The 16,791-nt window shown below is 41.8% G+C and overlaps 1 protein-coding gene across 5 annotated transcripts in view; it reads left to right on the top strand.

Annotated features, from left to right (window-relative positions):
• The window catches only part of NT5DC1 (5'-nucleotidase domain containing 1), a 277,652-nt gene that overhangs the window by 244,338 nt on the left and 16,523 nt on the right, over positions 1-16,791 (top strand). For 2 of the 5 annotated variants that reach the window (XM_034765827.1, XM_034765824.1), the window contains one exon: positions 7,761-8,229. In XM_034765827.1, coding sequence (XP_034621718.1) covers positions 7,761-8,229 — 469 coding nt within the window. Of the gene's footprint in view, positions 1-5,382; positions 5,403-7,425; positions 7,515-7,760; positions 8,230-16,791 lie in introns of those variants that run through there. The other 3 variants (XM_034765822.1, XM_034765825.1, XM_034765826.1) reach the window with 3 other exon arrangements.

Here is a 16,791-nt window from a genome sequence, read left to right as displayed (position 1 = left end):
TTTGTTAGTCTCTAAGGTGCCACAAGTACTCCTGTTCTTCACTATGAATAATGTATCAAGAAATTATGTTTTTATTACAATTAAAGAACAGAATGACAAAAACAATATCCCTGAAACTCAAGAGCCACTTTTTAGAAGACAAGTTCTCTTGCAGAACTTGACATTTTTCATTTAAAACTATGGTACTGTTTCAATTGTATCACTCTTCTGAGAGCTTAGTCTCCATCACGTACATCTGTTCATATAAGAGATGAGCCTCACTGGAGTTGAAGGTGCTAGCAAGGTCTTAGGTCACTCCTGCTTTTGGACTTGTAGAGCTTTATTCTGCAGTTGTCATGCCAGCCAAACTTCCACTAAAGTTTAATCATGTTTTTTGAGCACAATGACTGTATAATCAGTTCCCAAAGTAAGTTCCAGGACACTCCAAATAATTTCTATTTTGTAAAGACACCATGAGGGATCTAGAAGGTCAGAGTATTTAAAGGGTTTTACCAGAAATGAGATGACATTGTATAGGCAGGGAACCTTGTAGGTCTCCACCCCTCCCCCTCCCCATCTTGCGGCGCTCAGTGCTGGAATTTTCTAACTAGAGTAAAGCCTACCTCTTGTTTTACCTTAAATGCTATATCAAACTAACTTTATTTGGAGGACTCACAATTTGCACATAGCAATATTCAGCTCCATAAGGGACATCAGTGTTATGACACATTTTGGCTACAGTTGAACATCTGTCCACTGAGTGTGATTCACAGGAAACTGTCCTTTCAGACTACTGAGAAATTGGTATATTAACCTTTTTCTTGCCCAGTTAGGCTTGTAGCACATATGCCCTCTTTTTATACTTGACTGTATCTGCGAGTGATTTCCTCCTAATTAGACAAAGAAAATTCTTTCCCAAAAATGTTGAATGGCTTCCTAAATCTTAGCTTCCAAGTTGTGTATGGTGACTGTGTGGTTTCACATTTTGAGACAAGATTAAGGGAAATCTCTTAATTTAAATAATAGTGTATGATAGGATGCCAATTATCTTACTGCCTGTATCCTAACCTTTCTAACAAACTGGCAGCACGTCTGTGTATTGATTCTCTTACCAACGATATTTAATTGTATGAGCTGCCAATTATCTGAACAAATTTGGAATTGCCTGTTGAAATAACAGCTGTTCAAGTAATCAGGTTTTTTATTCGTTTGCAAAATAATTTGATTTATTTCTGTATTGTTCATTATCTTAAGGGAAAAAAACACATTAGAGAACAATACACAAACAATATAAATCAATTGACTGTCCTGTTAAGGGTTATTCAGCATTACAGAAGTTAATTTTCAAAATAAATGAATTCTACTACAATAATTAAATTTTACTATATAAATTAATCCAATTGTAGTGAATCTAAAACATATGTGCATTTATTAGTATAATTGTTACTATTTGGGGCCAAATTTTATCCTTTGCCCTTACATAGCACCTTGCATCTGAAGATGGATAGATAGATATAAAAATAAATTAATTTACCCCTTAAACAACCATGTAAGGTGGGGGGAAATTATCCCAATTAGATCGATGGAGAACATTCGAAAATGTGTTGACTCTTTCAGCTAGGATGGACCCAAAGTGCATTTTAATTGCGTTCCTAAGCCCAGAAGCCCCATTTAGCAAAGCACTTAGGCAAGTGGTTGAGTCCATCCCTATTCAGCAAATAGGGTTGCCAACTTTGTAATACACTTCTATGCTCAAACTCTGTTCACTTTTTTTTTTAACATCATCTTAATAAAAATTTTAAAAACTGGACACTCCAGCAGGAGTGCCGGAACCTCCCCTTCCCCACTCCTTCCGCCAGGCTTCACCCCACCCCACCTCTTCCCCCGAGGCCCCGCTTCTGCACTGGCCCTTCCCCCTGAGGCCCAACCCACCATTCGCTCCTCTTTACCCCTCCCTCCGTCTCTCACTGCTTTTCCTCTCTCCCCCCTCCCTGCATGGGTCAGGAGGGACTCATCTGCAGAGCCAGGGCTGGGAGCTGCAGCCACCCAATGGAGGTAAGAGGTGGCCAGGACTGAGTAGGGGCTGGTGCGGGTGATGAATCGGTGCTTCCCCTGGCCGCAGTAACCAGACTTGGGTATCCGGTCAGTAGATCCAGTCGAAAACTGGACACCTGTCCACACTGTCAGCAAAGCATGAATTGACCATGTACTTAAGTCGCATTGATTTCACTGAGACTTAGCCATGCATTTTAGTGCTTTGCTGAACAAGGATGGGTTTGATTCATCATGGGCTTAAGTGCTTTGCTGAATCATAGACGGAGTGGTTAAATGTTTTGTCTGATGATGAAAGAAGGTCTGTGGCAGACACAGGAATAAAACTCAGATCTCCTGACTTCCTGTCCTGTTCTTTGTTCACAATACTATCTTTCATTATCATAACTTCTTCTCAGATGAGTGCCTATATTGTATCTGGATGAGGAGAATTCATACTTCATGATATCGAAACATAACTCAGATAATGTGGGGTTATATGGAAAACTGCAGCTACACAGCTCCTTCCAAAGTGAAAGGAGAAGAGGAGCAGGCCCCAGTTTTGGCCTAACTTTGTGTTCCAGCTTGGGGAATCTCAACCCCGAACTGAAGATAAGAAATTGACTGTGTGCATGTCTTAAATGGTGAGCCACATCCAGTGTGCTAATCTTATCAAATAGGTAGAAAATCTCCTGGAAAGCCTCTGTCGGAACCTTGAAAGGCTGCTCCCCCTGACAGCTGCTCCCCCTGACAGAACCTCCAAGAGAGGGCAGTGGTTGTACTGCTATTTGACCTTCCTGGGGGTGAGACACAGTCTGTCATGGGGAACTACAGCCTCACTTCAGTCCCTGGAAAAATCATGGAGCGAGTCCTCAAGGAATCCATTTTGAAGCACTTGGAGGAGAGGAAGGTGATCAGGAAGAGTCAACAAGGTGATCAGGAAGAGTCAACATGGATTCACCAAAGGCAAGTCAGGCCTGACCAACCTGATTACCTTCTGTGATGAGATAACTGGCTCTGTGGATATGGGGAAAGTGGTGGATGTGATATATCTTGACTTTAGCAAAGCTTTTGATACAGTCTCCCGCAGTATTCTTGCCAGCAAGTTAAAAAAGTATGGATTAGATGAATGGACTATAAGGTGGATAGAAAGCTGGCTAGATTGTTGGGCTCAATGGGTAGTGATCAATGGCTCGATGTCTAATTGGCAGCCGGTATCAAGCAGAGTTCCCCAGGGTCAGTCCTGGGGCCAATTTTTTCAGCATCTTTTTTAATGATCTGGATGATAGGGATTAATTGCACCCTCGGCAAGTTCACAGATGACACTAAGCTGGGGGGAGAGTTAAATATGCTGGAGGGTACAGTCAGGGTCCAGAGTGACCTAGACAAATTGGAGGATTGTGCCAAAAGAAATCTGATGAGGTTCAACAAGGACAAGGGCAGAGTCCTGCATTTAGGAAGGAAGAATCCCATGCACCACTACAGGCTGGGGACCGACTGGCTATGCAACAGTTCTGCAGAAAAGTACCTGGGGATTACAGTGGACGAGAAGCTGGATATGGAGTCAGCAGTGTGCCCTTGTTGCCAAGAATGCCAACAGCATATTGGGCTGTATTAGTAGGAGCTTTGCCAGCAGATTGAGGGAAGTGATTATTCCCCTCTATTCGGCACTGGTGAGGCCACACCTGTAGTATTGCGTCCAGTTTTGGTCCCTGTCAAGGCTGTATCCCCACTTTGAACTTTAGGGTACAAATGTAGGGGCCTGCATGAAAACTTCTAAGCTTAACTACCAGCTTAGCTCTGGTCCGCTGCCACCATCCCAAGGCTAGTTCCCTTCCCTGGGAAGCCTTGAGAGACCTTCACCAATTCCCTGGTGAATACAGATCCAAACCCCTTGGATCCAAAACAAGGAGAAATTAACCATTCCCCTCCTTCCTCCCACCAACTCCTGGTGAATACAGATCCAACCCCCTTGGATCTAAAAACAAGGAAAAATCAATCAGGTTCTTAAAAAGAAGGCTTTTAATTAAAGAAAAAGGTAAAAATCATCTCTGTAAAATCAGTATGGAAATTAACCTTACAGGGTAATCAAACTTAAAGAGCTCAGAGGACTCCCCTCTAGTCTTAGGTTCAAAGTACAGCAAACAAAGATAAACACTCTAATAAAAGGTACATTTACAAGTTGAGAAAACAAAGGAAAACTAAGACGCCTTGCCTGGCTATTTACTTACAAGTTTGAAATAGGAGAGACTTGTTAAGAAAGACGTGGAGAACCTGGATTGATGTCTGGTCCCTCTCAGTCCCAAGAGCAAACGAACTCCCCAAACAAAGAGCACAAACAAAAGCCTTCCCCCCCCTCCAAGATTTGAAAGTATCTTGTCCCCTTATTGGTCCTTTGGGTCAGATGCCAGCCAGGTTACCTGAGCTTCTTAACCCTTTACAGGGAAAAGGATTTTGGAGTCTCTGGCCAGGAGGGATTTTATAGTACTGTACACAGGACAGCTGTTACCCTTCCCTTTATAGTTATGAAAGTCCCCCAGAAGGGATGTGGACGAATTGGAGAGAGTCCAGCAGAGGGCAACGAAAATGATTAGGGGGCTGGGGCACATGACTTACGAGGAGAGGCTGAGGCAACTGGGGTTATTTAGTCTGCAGAAGAGAAGAGTGTGTGTGTGGGGGGGGGATTTGATAGCAGCCTTCAACTACCTGAAGGGGGGTTCCAGAGAGGATGGAGCTCAGTTGTTCTCAGTGCTGGCAGATGACAGAACAAGAAACAATGGTCTCAAGTTGCAGTGGTGGAGATCTAGGTTGGCTAGGAAACACTATTTCACTAGGAGGGTGGTAAAGCACTGGAATGGGTAACCTAAGGAGGTGGTGGAATCTCCATCCTTAGACGTTTTTAAGGCCCAACTGGCTGTGATGATTTAGTTGGTGTTGGTCCTGCTTTGAGCAGGGGATTGAACTAGATGACCTCCTGAGGTCTCTTCCAACCCTAATATTCTATGATTCTATGAACAGTGGATTCACAGAGACACTGATCCCATGGGCTTGTCAGGGTCTTACCCCATTGACCCTCTCCATACTGCTGTGGATGGTGCCTCCATAGAGAATAGAGTCTAGAGGAAGGAATATGAACACCCTGTGACCTGCCTTCTCCCTTACATAGCTGCTGCTGATTTGGGGGCCCTAGATACTAATGAAAAAGGGGACATGATTTGGGTCTTTTTGAACTTTAGAGACAGTATGTTGTATTCTCTGCAGTTTAAGAATATCCTTATGATCATTTAACATTTTACTCCTGGATACATGTATCTGCTGACTTTCTTCAAGACCTTGATTTTTGAAAATAATGAAAGAAGATGAGGTTTATTCCTACAACAGCCTATCTTCAGGTCAGTCAGTCTTGTATGATGGTTACTGTAAATGTATGAGGAAGAAAAAAGGTTCATGTGGCATTTATATTTCAGTTCCATATTGAGAAATTTATGAAGGGGGGAAATGATGCATGGCTTGTATTGATTGATGTTAATGAAAAGGTAGGGTACTAGGGAGATGTGATCTACCTTGCAAAGACCCTAGGAAATGCTCCTGTATTTTCTGTGTTGTTTGTTCGGAGAGGCTCTCATTTAGGAAGGCACTTAAGCGCGCATCCTTATATGTAAGCAAATGCTTAAGTCCTATTGTTGGTATTGTACTTTCCTGAACTGGAACCAGAGAGAGGAATGAAGAATTTGCCTATTGAATGTCTGTGTCTTTCTTCTTCTGTGGGCAGCGGTGATTTCTTGTAATGTAAGACTATGAAGAAAATATTTAAGTCTTCCTCCTATTCTAGAATCAGGAATTTTTGCTTGTTCTTCAGAAATCCTTTCTGGTTTATCTTTTGTTTAATTTTTTTTTTCAGATCTAAAGAATTAAAAGAATTTTTGGAAAACTATGGCTTTTATTATGGAAACAGTCCTTTAGAACTATTAGGAAACCCACATCATGTTTGAAATGTGGTTGGTTCTTAACTCCTTCCTGTCAGAATATTCTATTGCAGGAATTCATTGTTTACAGCTGGTTGATAGGATTAGTCTTAAGTGTAGCAGATAAACCTATGTGTGAGAGAGAGATATTGGATATAATAGAAATAGTCCCCAGCAATCTACACACTTGCGGAATCATAATTCTTTTGTCTAAAAGACACAGAACTTATTCATACAATGTAACAAAACACTTTTAAGTGCTTTATTCATTTTTTTCCTCCTATTACTCAGTGTTAAAAGAATTATTGTGGTGGAAACTGGTGTCTGAACTAGAACGCTTATATTATTTTTGTCCTGGTGGCACACATGAAAGAAGACGCACAGCACGGCCAAAACTTAGAAACTGGGTTCCTGAAGTTAGGCTCCTAAGTTCATATTTAGACACCTGAATCATGATCTGATTTTTCAAAAGTGCCCAGTACCCAACCCTCTTCTTTAGGGCTCCAGTCCAACAAAGCACTTAAGCACATGTGTAACTTTAAGCACAAAAGTAGTCCCATTGACTTTGTATGTACTTAAATACCTTTTTGAATCAGGGCCTGGGTGCCTAAATATGGACATAACAGCCTAACTTTAGCTTTGAAAATCCTGGCCTCTCTGTGTATGTGGGGTTGGCGGGAAAGCAGGGGGTAACTGTGTGCTTTAGCTTCTTAAGATTTTTCTTTCTGAATCTATGAACCACATTTTCCTTAGAAAAATCATTTTATCTTTGATTTTGGCTGCTGGTTTCCCTCAGCCTACTTCTCTTTTTAATAATTGAAAACTACTCTTCATTATTTACATAAAACTGTCTTTCTTGGGTCTGCTTTCTATAACCTTTCCCCGCTGAAGAATTTCAGGAATTCCCTGACTTTCCTCCAGGGGATCCTAGCCTTGATTTGTCTGAGACCTGGAGCTAGAGAGCTAGTAATTTTCAAAAAGTAACTACCTATATTTAAATACATTTAACCTCTGTATAGATTTGTCATTTAAACACATTTTAAGACAGCCATTTATTTAGGAAAATGTGCTTTTGTTCAGCTTTGCTTCTTTCGTGTCTAGTAATAAATCTCCACATGCAAAATGGAAGGCCCTTTAAAATAATAATAAGAAAAAAACTCCACACACTCTATGGGCCATTTATCTCATGTGCTTTGCCAGGACTCTGCTATTTGCTTGCTTTTTTTTTTTTTAAATGAAGACATGTCAGAACCAGAGGCCTTATACACAGTATAAAATGACCCCAGCACAAACCTCTTGCATTCCAAAATCTTTACTCCACAGCTGGTAACATCAGCCAATCCAGCACTCAGTCTTGGCTGCTGTTAACATAATCTCTGCTTCTCTTTCCCTCCCCCACTTTAGCTAGCACAGTCAGTGATGTTTTACATTAGGCACAGTCATAATTATTCTGATTCTTAGGAAGTCAAGAGTTTAAGCTCTATATTGAGTTGTATCTGTGTATTATACCATCCTCATCACTCCGGAATCTGAGTAAAGGTGTGTTTGTGGGAAAAGGGCTTTCTTTCCAAAAATGTAGCTTCCCTGATTTTAAAGTTGGTTGCTCAGAATGGGTTTTATCTGAAGTAACAATGTAAAAATGATTTAAAAGCCACCTGTACAGCACACATGTTTTCTTATAATTCCAGACTGAATCAGATTTCTTGTGAAATATGCTGTGATGGCAACTGTTGTCCAATGAATTGTGTCTAATGGCCCCTTTTCACTCTTGTTTGTCATCCCTAGGATATTTTAAAGATGGTTTGGCTGCCATTGAGACTTGGAGATCTGATGCCACAATGAGGACTCACACACGGGGGGCTCCCAGCGTGTTTTTCATACATGTGGTTTGCTTTGCTTTGGCCTCCAGCACCGATGAGAACCCAAGCGCTGTGATTCCTTTTGTCAATGCCAACTACGACAGCTACCCCATGCTGTACTTTTCTAAAGGAGAGGTGGAGGATTTGCGGATCAAGGCTGCCACTACGCATCAGCACATTGCAGCTCGTCTGACTGAGGCAGTTCAGACCATGCTGTCCAGTCCCTTGGAGTATCTTCCTCCCTGGGATCCCAAGGAGTTCAGTGCTCGGTGGAATGAAATTTATGGCAACAATCTGGGTGCCCTGGCAATGTTCTGTGTGCTCTACCCCAAGAATATCGAAGCCATAAACATGGCCAAGGATTACATGGAAAGGATGGCGGCTCAGCCTAGTTGGTAGATTTTTGTCTTTTTGTTCTTACTGCGTAAACTCTGCTTGGAATTGAATGAGTGAAGGAATGTGTGAGAGTATGTTAGGATAAGGTACTGACTTTTAAATTTAACTTGATATGCTTGCCTGTTCTGAATATGCCAAATCATAATTCAGTTGTCTGTATATTTAGTTTGATAAATAATATTGAGAATTAATTTGCCCTCTGTTAGAAATGGTGCACCAACCACTCTTTAATCTTCATTGAGCATTATCTGTTATGAATAATTCTAATTGTGACAGAATCATCAGTTTACAATCCTGGAGTGACCTCCTGGCTCCATTGAAGTCAATGGGGGAATTCCCACTTACTGCAGTGGGGCCAGGATTTCACTCCAGGTTTATGCATGAGATGTTGGGTGGCTTTTTATCTTTGCCAGGCATGAAGAGCTGATCCACAGTACACTGATAGGTCGAGGTAAGACAGCTTACATCAACCTGCTTATGTCAGTGTCTACACTACAGCCTTCCTCCCACCGAAGAAAGTGCGCTACTACACTGACACCATAACTCCACCTCCATGAGAGGTGTAAGGCTTATGTCAGTGTAGTTAGGGCAAAACAGTGGCTGTGTAGACACTGCAGTTACTGTTGTTGTCTGTCTTGTCAATTTCATGGCAGGAGCTGTGAAATTGACAAGAAAGTTGGGCAGCCTCCTCCCCTCCCCCTCCCCCCCAAGAGCTGTGGGGCTGGACCCTGCTCCTGGCTGGGACCCAGGACAAGAATGGACCCCGCTCTCCCAGCAGGGATCTGGCTGGACCCCACTCCCAGCTGAAATTGACATGGCTGCTTGGCTCCTGGTGGGGAGTGGGCGGGGGAGGGGGAGCAAGACCCTGGTCCCCAGGGGCGATAAGCCTTGGGCTGCTTCCCCCCACCTCCTGGCAGGGAATGGGGAAGCGAGAAGCTCTGGGCGGCTTCCCCCCACCCACTTATGGTGGGAAATGGGGAAGCAAGAAGCCCTGGGCAGCTTCCCTCCTGCTCCTTACTGCAGTGGCTGTAAGTCAACCTAATATAGGTCGACTTATGTTTCTAGTATAAACATACCGTAAGATAGAAAAAAGATTACTTTCAGTGTAAATAAGGGTGTCAGATTCTGGCCTTTAGGAAATATTAATGTATGTGCTACCACTTACGTGGTTTAAAAAAAGAGTCTCACTAATAGTATCTCTCTCTTATAAGGTGGTAAAACTTCTTACTTTCCTAGCAGGGTTCTCCCGGTATGGGAAGTGCAAGATGATATTCTTCATCTGTAAGATTTAATACTCTATATAGATGTCTTTTCCAGTGTTTAATTTCAAATTTCGTAACATTGACTTAAATAAAAACAACGAGGAGTCCGGTGGCATCTTAAAGACTAACAGATTTATTTGGGCATAAGCTTTCGTTGGTAAAAAAACTACTTCTTCAGTTGACTTAAATCAAATTTGTCATTCAGAATGACACGTGGCATTTGCTTTCTTGATTAAATACTGTATGAAATGTCTAATTTGTCAAAGCTTTTCAGTCCTGATTTGCAGCACCGATTTGACATACTGTTCTTGAACCCGTCTTGTACACATCAGATTTTCAATTAATGAGGCATCGTGAAAAGATAATGTGTCTCTTGAAGAAACTTTGGTTTTGTTTGTTTGCCTGGTCTTGTTTTCCCTTTGAAATTCATTTATCTTTCCTATTCTGGGGTTTTTATGTTTTGAGTCGTATTTATGTTTGAGCAACTGTTCTATGAATATAGAGTGAAAGGTAGTGCATTCTTCTGTTGCTTGTTTTCTTTTCATTAATATCTGCAGCATTCATTCCTCCCAGGCCTAGGAAAAGGACAAATAGGCAAATGCATACCCCTTTGTAACAGCGAGTGATGGTGGTTGCTAGACTACTAATGGTTGGGACAGCCAGATTAGCCAAACCCTGCTGAGGGCCAAGATGCTGCAGGTTAGCAAATTAGAACCTGGGACAAAGGAAACAGGATTGAAAGAAACAAACCTGCAGAAACATCAGGAGAAAGAGAGCTAGCCAGGGAAGATCTTGGTCTGAGTTTGCTAATGAACCCCATGTTATTGTGAGCTACATTGCTTATGCTGTAGGTTATAGTAGTTTTCATGCCCACCTTTTCGTTTGGTCTCTTTCCCCATGGTGGAGGGGGGGACTAAATCATTCTATTTTCTTTTTAAGCTGTCTGGACTGGAAAATCTTTTTTCTTTATAAGCCAACCCTGCTGGTTGGTCTCTTGACAGTCATCCTACACTCAATATGCAACCTGTGCAGTGTAGAGCAGTTGTTGATTTTCCTGTATTTTAATAGTAAGTGTCATTTTAGATCATGGTTTAACTTTCAGAGGGAAAACGTAATGGATTTACATTGTCTCTTAAACCCTATTTTGTTTTCATACACTGCGCAGAGTTAACATTTGTCTCCCTGTGCCTTCAATAGCAGTGTGTTCTGAGGTCAGTGCTTCCCCTTTTCTTTAATCACTGTTCCTTATAGTTACAAGTGACAGACACAGAATAAAAGAAAATGACAAATAAGATTATTCAAGATTAACATAAAAACTATCCGCTAATGCCTCTAAGCCCACACGGAGAAGCATGCAGGATTGGGGCTGTAGCTCTATAAAACTAGGCTTGGCAGAATTCATTAATATCCATCAAAATTCTAATGTTTATTTTTAAGCATTTTTTTCTATTTTTATCTATTTATATTTTCACTTTTGTGGAAAATTAGGTGAGGGGAATGGTCAGACCGTAATTTAATGACAGTAGATGTTGAAATTCAAAAAGTGAAAGCTTTAACTGTTGAAACACATATTGTCAGCATCACATCACAGGTCAAATTACACAACGAAAATGTCTTCTAATCAAATTAATACGTTTTCAAGGAGCGTTTTTCTTACTTTGCCTACATTTTGTACATATTGATTATTATTTTTTCGTTGGTTTGTGCGTCCATGGTGGAATCGACATTTGTCGACATTTACTGATTAAAAATATAATCCTTCCAAGCCCAGATAAAACCCTTGGGAGAGGTGAGATAGAGAAAGAGGTGAATTATATGCAGGAAAAATTCTTCATTTGTTGCTTTTTAATAAAAAGCAGTGACTGTTCCTTATCATTGGCCTGCCCTGACCTAAACCTATTCAGAGTACCAAGCAAGTTATTTTTAATTTTTATTATTTATAAGGAGACTTATTAAGAGTCTGTCACCCTGGAGATGTCCTCTGGGTCTCTCTACAGACTCAAGGTAGTCTCAGGAGGGATTTAGTTTGACTGTGTGAGCCCAGTCCTACCGCATGGGTATCCCAGGACTTGAAAGGCAGCAGAACTGCTGTGGTGCTGCTGCATCATGAAGTCAGAGGGTTAAAAAACCCAACAAACCCTATCATGGTGGTCTAGGAACTAGAACAGAACAGAGTGTGAGGAGGGGAGTAGGATGCAGATTCTGCACTGGCTGGGCGTTGTGGGAGAATGCCACAGAACAGAGGCTTTAGCCACACACCACAAAGGGGATTTTGGGAGAAAGATAGTGGCATGGCAATTAGGTCCCCTAAATACATGGATCAACAATTAAAAATCACACATTTTGACTTTTAAACTTGGGAAAAGATTCCATTCCCTGACTTCTATAGCAATTTACTGCACAAAACCCTTTTTCTCAGGCCTTGCACTCCCAGGGAGAGAATTTGGCTCTTGAGCTATTCAAGATGTCCCAGCTTTCACGCTCTCTGCTACCCAGCAAATCATGGAAAGCAAATGCCTTCTTGTTGTGACTTCCCTCTCCAAAGTGAACTTGGGAGCTGTTGGATAGCCACAGAGATGCTATGCAGACAACTAATCAGGCTCCAGTGTATTCACAAGATCAACTAAAGCACCACAATGAAGATGACAGTTGACAACTTCACTCCTCTGGCACAAAGGAACTTTATACAGTAAGGGTAAAGCTCATTTGTATGGGAGACAGAGTCTCTCGGGATCGTTCTCGCCACCTTTTACTCCAAGGGCAAGGCACATTTCTTTGACTTTGCTTTCTCAAACATAAATACATAGCAACACATACTCCACTGCACACACTTTTCCCCCCTTGAGAGAGAATGAGAGAACAAACACATGACAGATTTTAGTTACATTGCTTAACATACTATTGGACTACTAGATGGAGCTCAGATACTATGCTGAGGAGCATGGTAGATGAACCTGTACAGAATAGAACAGTGCATGCAGTATCACCGGAATGGAGCTTCAGAAAACCTGGACCTGTCTTGCTATAGAGTTTATTTAAATATACCTAATTTGCCTGGAATTATGGAAGAAAAATATCTTTCTTGTTGATATTAGTACAACCTCACTGATTTAATAAGTGTGAGGGTAGATACATTGTTTCATTTAAAATGCCATTCTGTCATTGACAGGTAGGGTGACCAGATCACCCAAGTCAAATATCGGGACACGGGGGCGTGGCGAGAGGGGGCAGGGCCAAAAACAAAAACAAAAAAAAACCCTTCTTCCACAAGCGCTGGAGGGAGGCCCGGGAGACGCAGGGGAAGCGCGGGGCCGGGGTGAGTGAGAGTCCGGCCTAGCCCCGAGTGCAGGCAGGACTCAGTCGGGCGGTAGGGAGAGTAGGGGGGGACCCGAGCGGGACGGGGGGGCTGGAGCCTGCTGCCCCCACTCCGGGGCTGCCGCGGGATAGCACCAGCTGGGCAGCAGCCCAGACGCGACTGGCCAGGGGCTGGGCGCAGCGTGCGCGCTGCTGGGTCCCCGCAGCAGGCCCGGTCTCCGGGGGTTCGGGCCCGGGTGCCAGAGCCACAGCCGCCGAGCTTGGCCATCGGCCGCTTCCTCCCCCCGCGACAGTGGGAGCTGCAGCAGCGGCTGCTCCCGAGTCCCGCTGCCCAGGGAGGGAGAACAGCTGCCGCCTGGCCCTGCGGGCCGCCCCCCTCCTCTCCCTACTGCCCGACTGAGTCCTGCCAGCGCTCGGGGCCAGGCCGGACTCTCACTCACCCTGGCCCAGCGCTCCCCTGCGTCTCCCGGGCCTCCCTCCACAAGCACTGGAGGGAGGAGGAATGGCGAGCCTGCGAAAGAGGCGGGGATTCGGGGAGGGAACCAATGGGGGAAGGAGGGGGTGGAGTCGTGGCGGGGGAGAGGGGGCGCAAGCACTTCCGGGCTCCGGAGTATTTGCTTGTTTGTCCAGTGTCCCGACCTAACATTGGTCGGGACGCGGGACAAACAAGGAAATATCGGGACGTCTGGTCACCCTATTGACAGGATTCATCTCAATAGATTGGAATGTTTCAAATTTGGCTTTCTCAAAGTTTTGTTGTTAGCAGCTTGATTTCTTCTGCTGTCTTATCTGTGTTTCGCTTTGATTTCTGTGAAGATGACACTGAATCTAAAAGTGAACACCTTTAATTTTTAAAATTGTAAGTGAAGATTACTTCATGTAAGTGTTTAAGATCTACCATAAAACCAAAACAGGAGTTTTGGTGACTTTGGCCATATTTAAATAAAATAAGTGTGATTCTAAGTGCCACAGGCTTTATTCCAGGTCATGATGGAGTGCACTGAGAGTAAAAAATGTCATTTTAAAATGTCATTCTTGTGTGAATGAGGCCCTTTCCATTGTTTGAATATAATTTACTTTTTCCATAGTATAGTTATGATAAAGTATGAAACTGTTATATAAATTACAGAAAACCTAAGTGTCTACGTGATTTTTCTATTACAGTAATGAATTTATAATATGTAATAAAGAAAAACCTTAATTCAGTTCCCATTCATAAGGTCTAAGCAGAAAGTTTACAACAGGAAATATTGGTAGCATATTGCTGACTGCTACCCTGATGAAGCTTATTTTTAAAGTAAACAAGGAACAACTATTAATGGAGAAGCAGAGTCAATCATTAAAGAAATAATATGGATGCAGAGGATCCTTTGGAATCTAGTAAGGAAGAAAGAGAGAGCACGACAGAAAGGCAGTCTTCCAACAGTTAATCAAAGTATACATTTTAAAAATGCTTGCACTGGGATATTAAGAAGGTAAAGAGACCCCATTTATCCAAATAATTTGTTTGGTTTTCCTGGGATTTGACGTGAAATTTGTCTGAAATCTCAGGAAAAGTTTGTCCTTTTATTTAAGCCATAGTATGTTGTTTGGGGAGCCTCTTAAAGAAAAGAGGATAATTGTGGAGGTTATAGATTAGCTCCCTGGCATTTTATCTGTCATTAGCTTCTAGAATTTTCCCTAGCAAGAGTGCATTTTTGGCTGACGGGATATGTAATAGCGATTATTTCCATATGCTTGCTAAGCCTGTTCCAGAAATGAGTGATGTAATTAGAGACCCACATCATGTAGACATAAGAGTCTCATCAGGTTTTATATTTTAAAGCATTTCTTTTTAACCCAGCCAACCTTAAAACTGTGCAATCCAATGCCCTTTACTTTCACAAATTCTCTGTCCTTATTACAGTGAGATTGGCCATTCTGAAAGGCAAAATCTATGTAGCAAAGGTCAGAATACTTTTGTCACCGTCCACAGGCCATTTTGTTAATGCAAACATTTCGCCATCACATTGCTTAGCAGGGAGTACAATCTGAAGATAAGTCTTACTTGATGGGCCTTATATGTGAAAGAACTGTAGTCACGCAAATGCGAACTTTCTAACGAAACAGTAGTGAATGAAGCAATGACTAACGAGATTATGGTATTGCAAATCTCATCCCTTGTTAACTCTTACCCCATTAGCCTTTTGGGATACCTTGTTCAAAATTATGGAGCCCACCATACTCTTTCCATCAATGTCCAGTTATTGTTCAGTATAGAATTCACATATGCTGAAAAGAGATTGCACCATGACCATAAAGTTTATGGCGGTCTCACAGCAGGACTATCTCCTGGACTCATAAGTAACTGCCATCAGATATATTCAAATAATGGTCAACTGTGTTTTTGTTCATAAGATTGTATAATGGAAACTTCTGTAAGAGAGGCATGGAAGATACAGCAATCATTTAGCCAGTCCATTTCTTAATTTTTAAAAAAATCTAAAAAAGAGAATCTGGAATTTTGTTAAAAGTAAATTTTATCATAAGGCCAAAGTGTTTCTTCATATATTTGCAACAGATAGCTCAGCTTGGCTCACTAAGAAAGAATGGTTAAACTGAAATTGAGAGTTTACAGTACAGCTCATTTTGTAGCATGTCTGGTATAAACATTTGCTGCAAAGTACCAGAAAGTCTGTTGAAAAAATAAACTATATATAAGATCTGTTTCTGAAAGGCACTGTACCTCGTTATGGCATTCAACACTGGTAAAACAAGCTTTATAACATATGAACACAGAAGGATTATGAGTAATAATAATGAGAACCACAATTTCCAAACAATGGTTCTTCTAATGAAAGACAAAAATCTGGAATCTCCCTGCATGTGTAGATATAAAAAGAGAAGAGGGTGTTTGAGTGGCATAAAAGTGGTTTTAATGGCAATGGAGGAAGGTGAATGAGAGGGGAATGGAGGAGGCTCACAGATCCAAAAAAGAATGGTCAGAGTGCCCCCTCTCAGACACTCCAAGAGCTACATTATAACCAAATTCTCTTTTGTTTTGAAACATGCTCTAGAAAACTTAAATGCAACTTTCCTTACTAATTTTGCCCTTTACATATGGCCAGTGCTGATTTCCCACCCCCCACGTTTTGAAGTGAGCTGAAATGAACATGACTCTTAGTACTTCCTTCCTCTTTTCTGTACTAGCACCATCAGTAACACCTCTGGGAATGGCTTGTGACTGCTGCAGCAGAACTAGGAAAAGGAGCATGGGCACATCTTTTTTCCCAGGACCCACAGAAATAGTAATGTGCAATTTTTGTAGATCTTTTTTATTTTCTCAGAAGCCACTCCAGCAAACTACTGAGCACCCCCTGAGAGGTGCTGAACATTCTCACACCCCATTGTCTACGTTGAGAGTTAAAGGTATTCAGCACTTTGCAGGATTTACTCCTTTAGTTATGGAATGTGATTTCTGTAAATTAAACACCAAAGGACACTTGCTACCAAGATGTAGAAATATTTAAGATCAGCCAAATTTGGGGGATTTATTGATATGTCCCTATTCAGTTTTACATTGGGTGTATTAACATGACAAGGGGTAATTTATTAGAGGCCTGATCTGAAGCCTATCAAAATAAATATATTTTCATACAATTCAACGGATTTTGGAATGCCTGTGAAAATTAATAATTCAGGGATTAATGCAAACACTGGTAGGTTTTTTTTTAGTTTGGTCTTCTCTTGCATAGATAACCCAGGTCCAACCCTTCTTTCTAACCCCTGTCCCTCTTTCCCTTCTTGTACTGTAAGAGCATTCCTCAGATACCTCCCAAGTCACACAAGTCCTTGGGAACTTCTGGAGAGATCACAATGTCTAGATAATACCCATTATGTTTTGTCTTAGTTTTCAGAAGAATGCTGTTGACAATAAGATACTATGAGACTATCTTGTGAAGCTCTAGTTTCAAAAACAGAAGTGCACTGCATGAAGATTATTCA

The sequence above is a fragment of the Trachemys scripta genome, chromosome 3 (assembly GCF_013100865.1).
Source record: "Trachemys scripta elegans isolate TJP31775 chromosome 3, CAS_Tse_1.0, whole genome shotgun sequence".
NCBI lineage: Eukaryota > Metazoa > Chordata > Testudines > Emydidae > Trachemys > Trachemys scripta.
The sequence above is the reverse complement of the archived record's forward strand: the minus strand, read 5'-3'. Positions and strand labels throughout refer to the sequence as shown.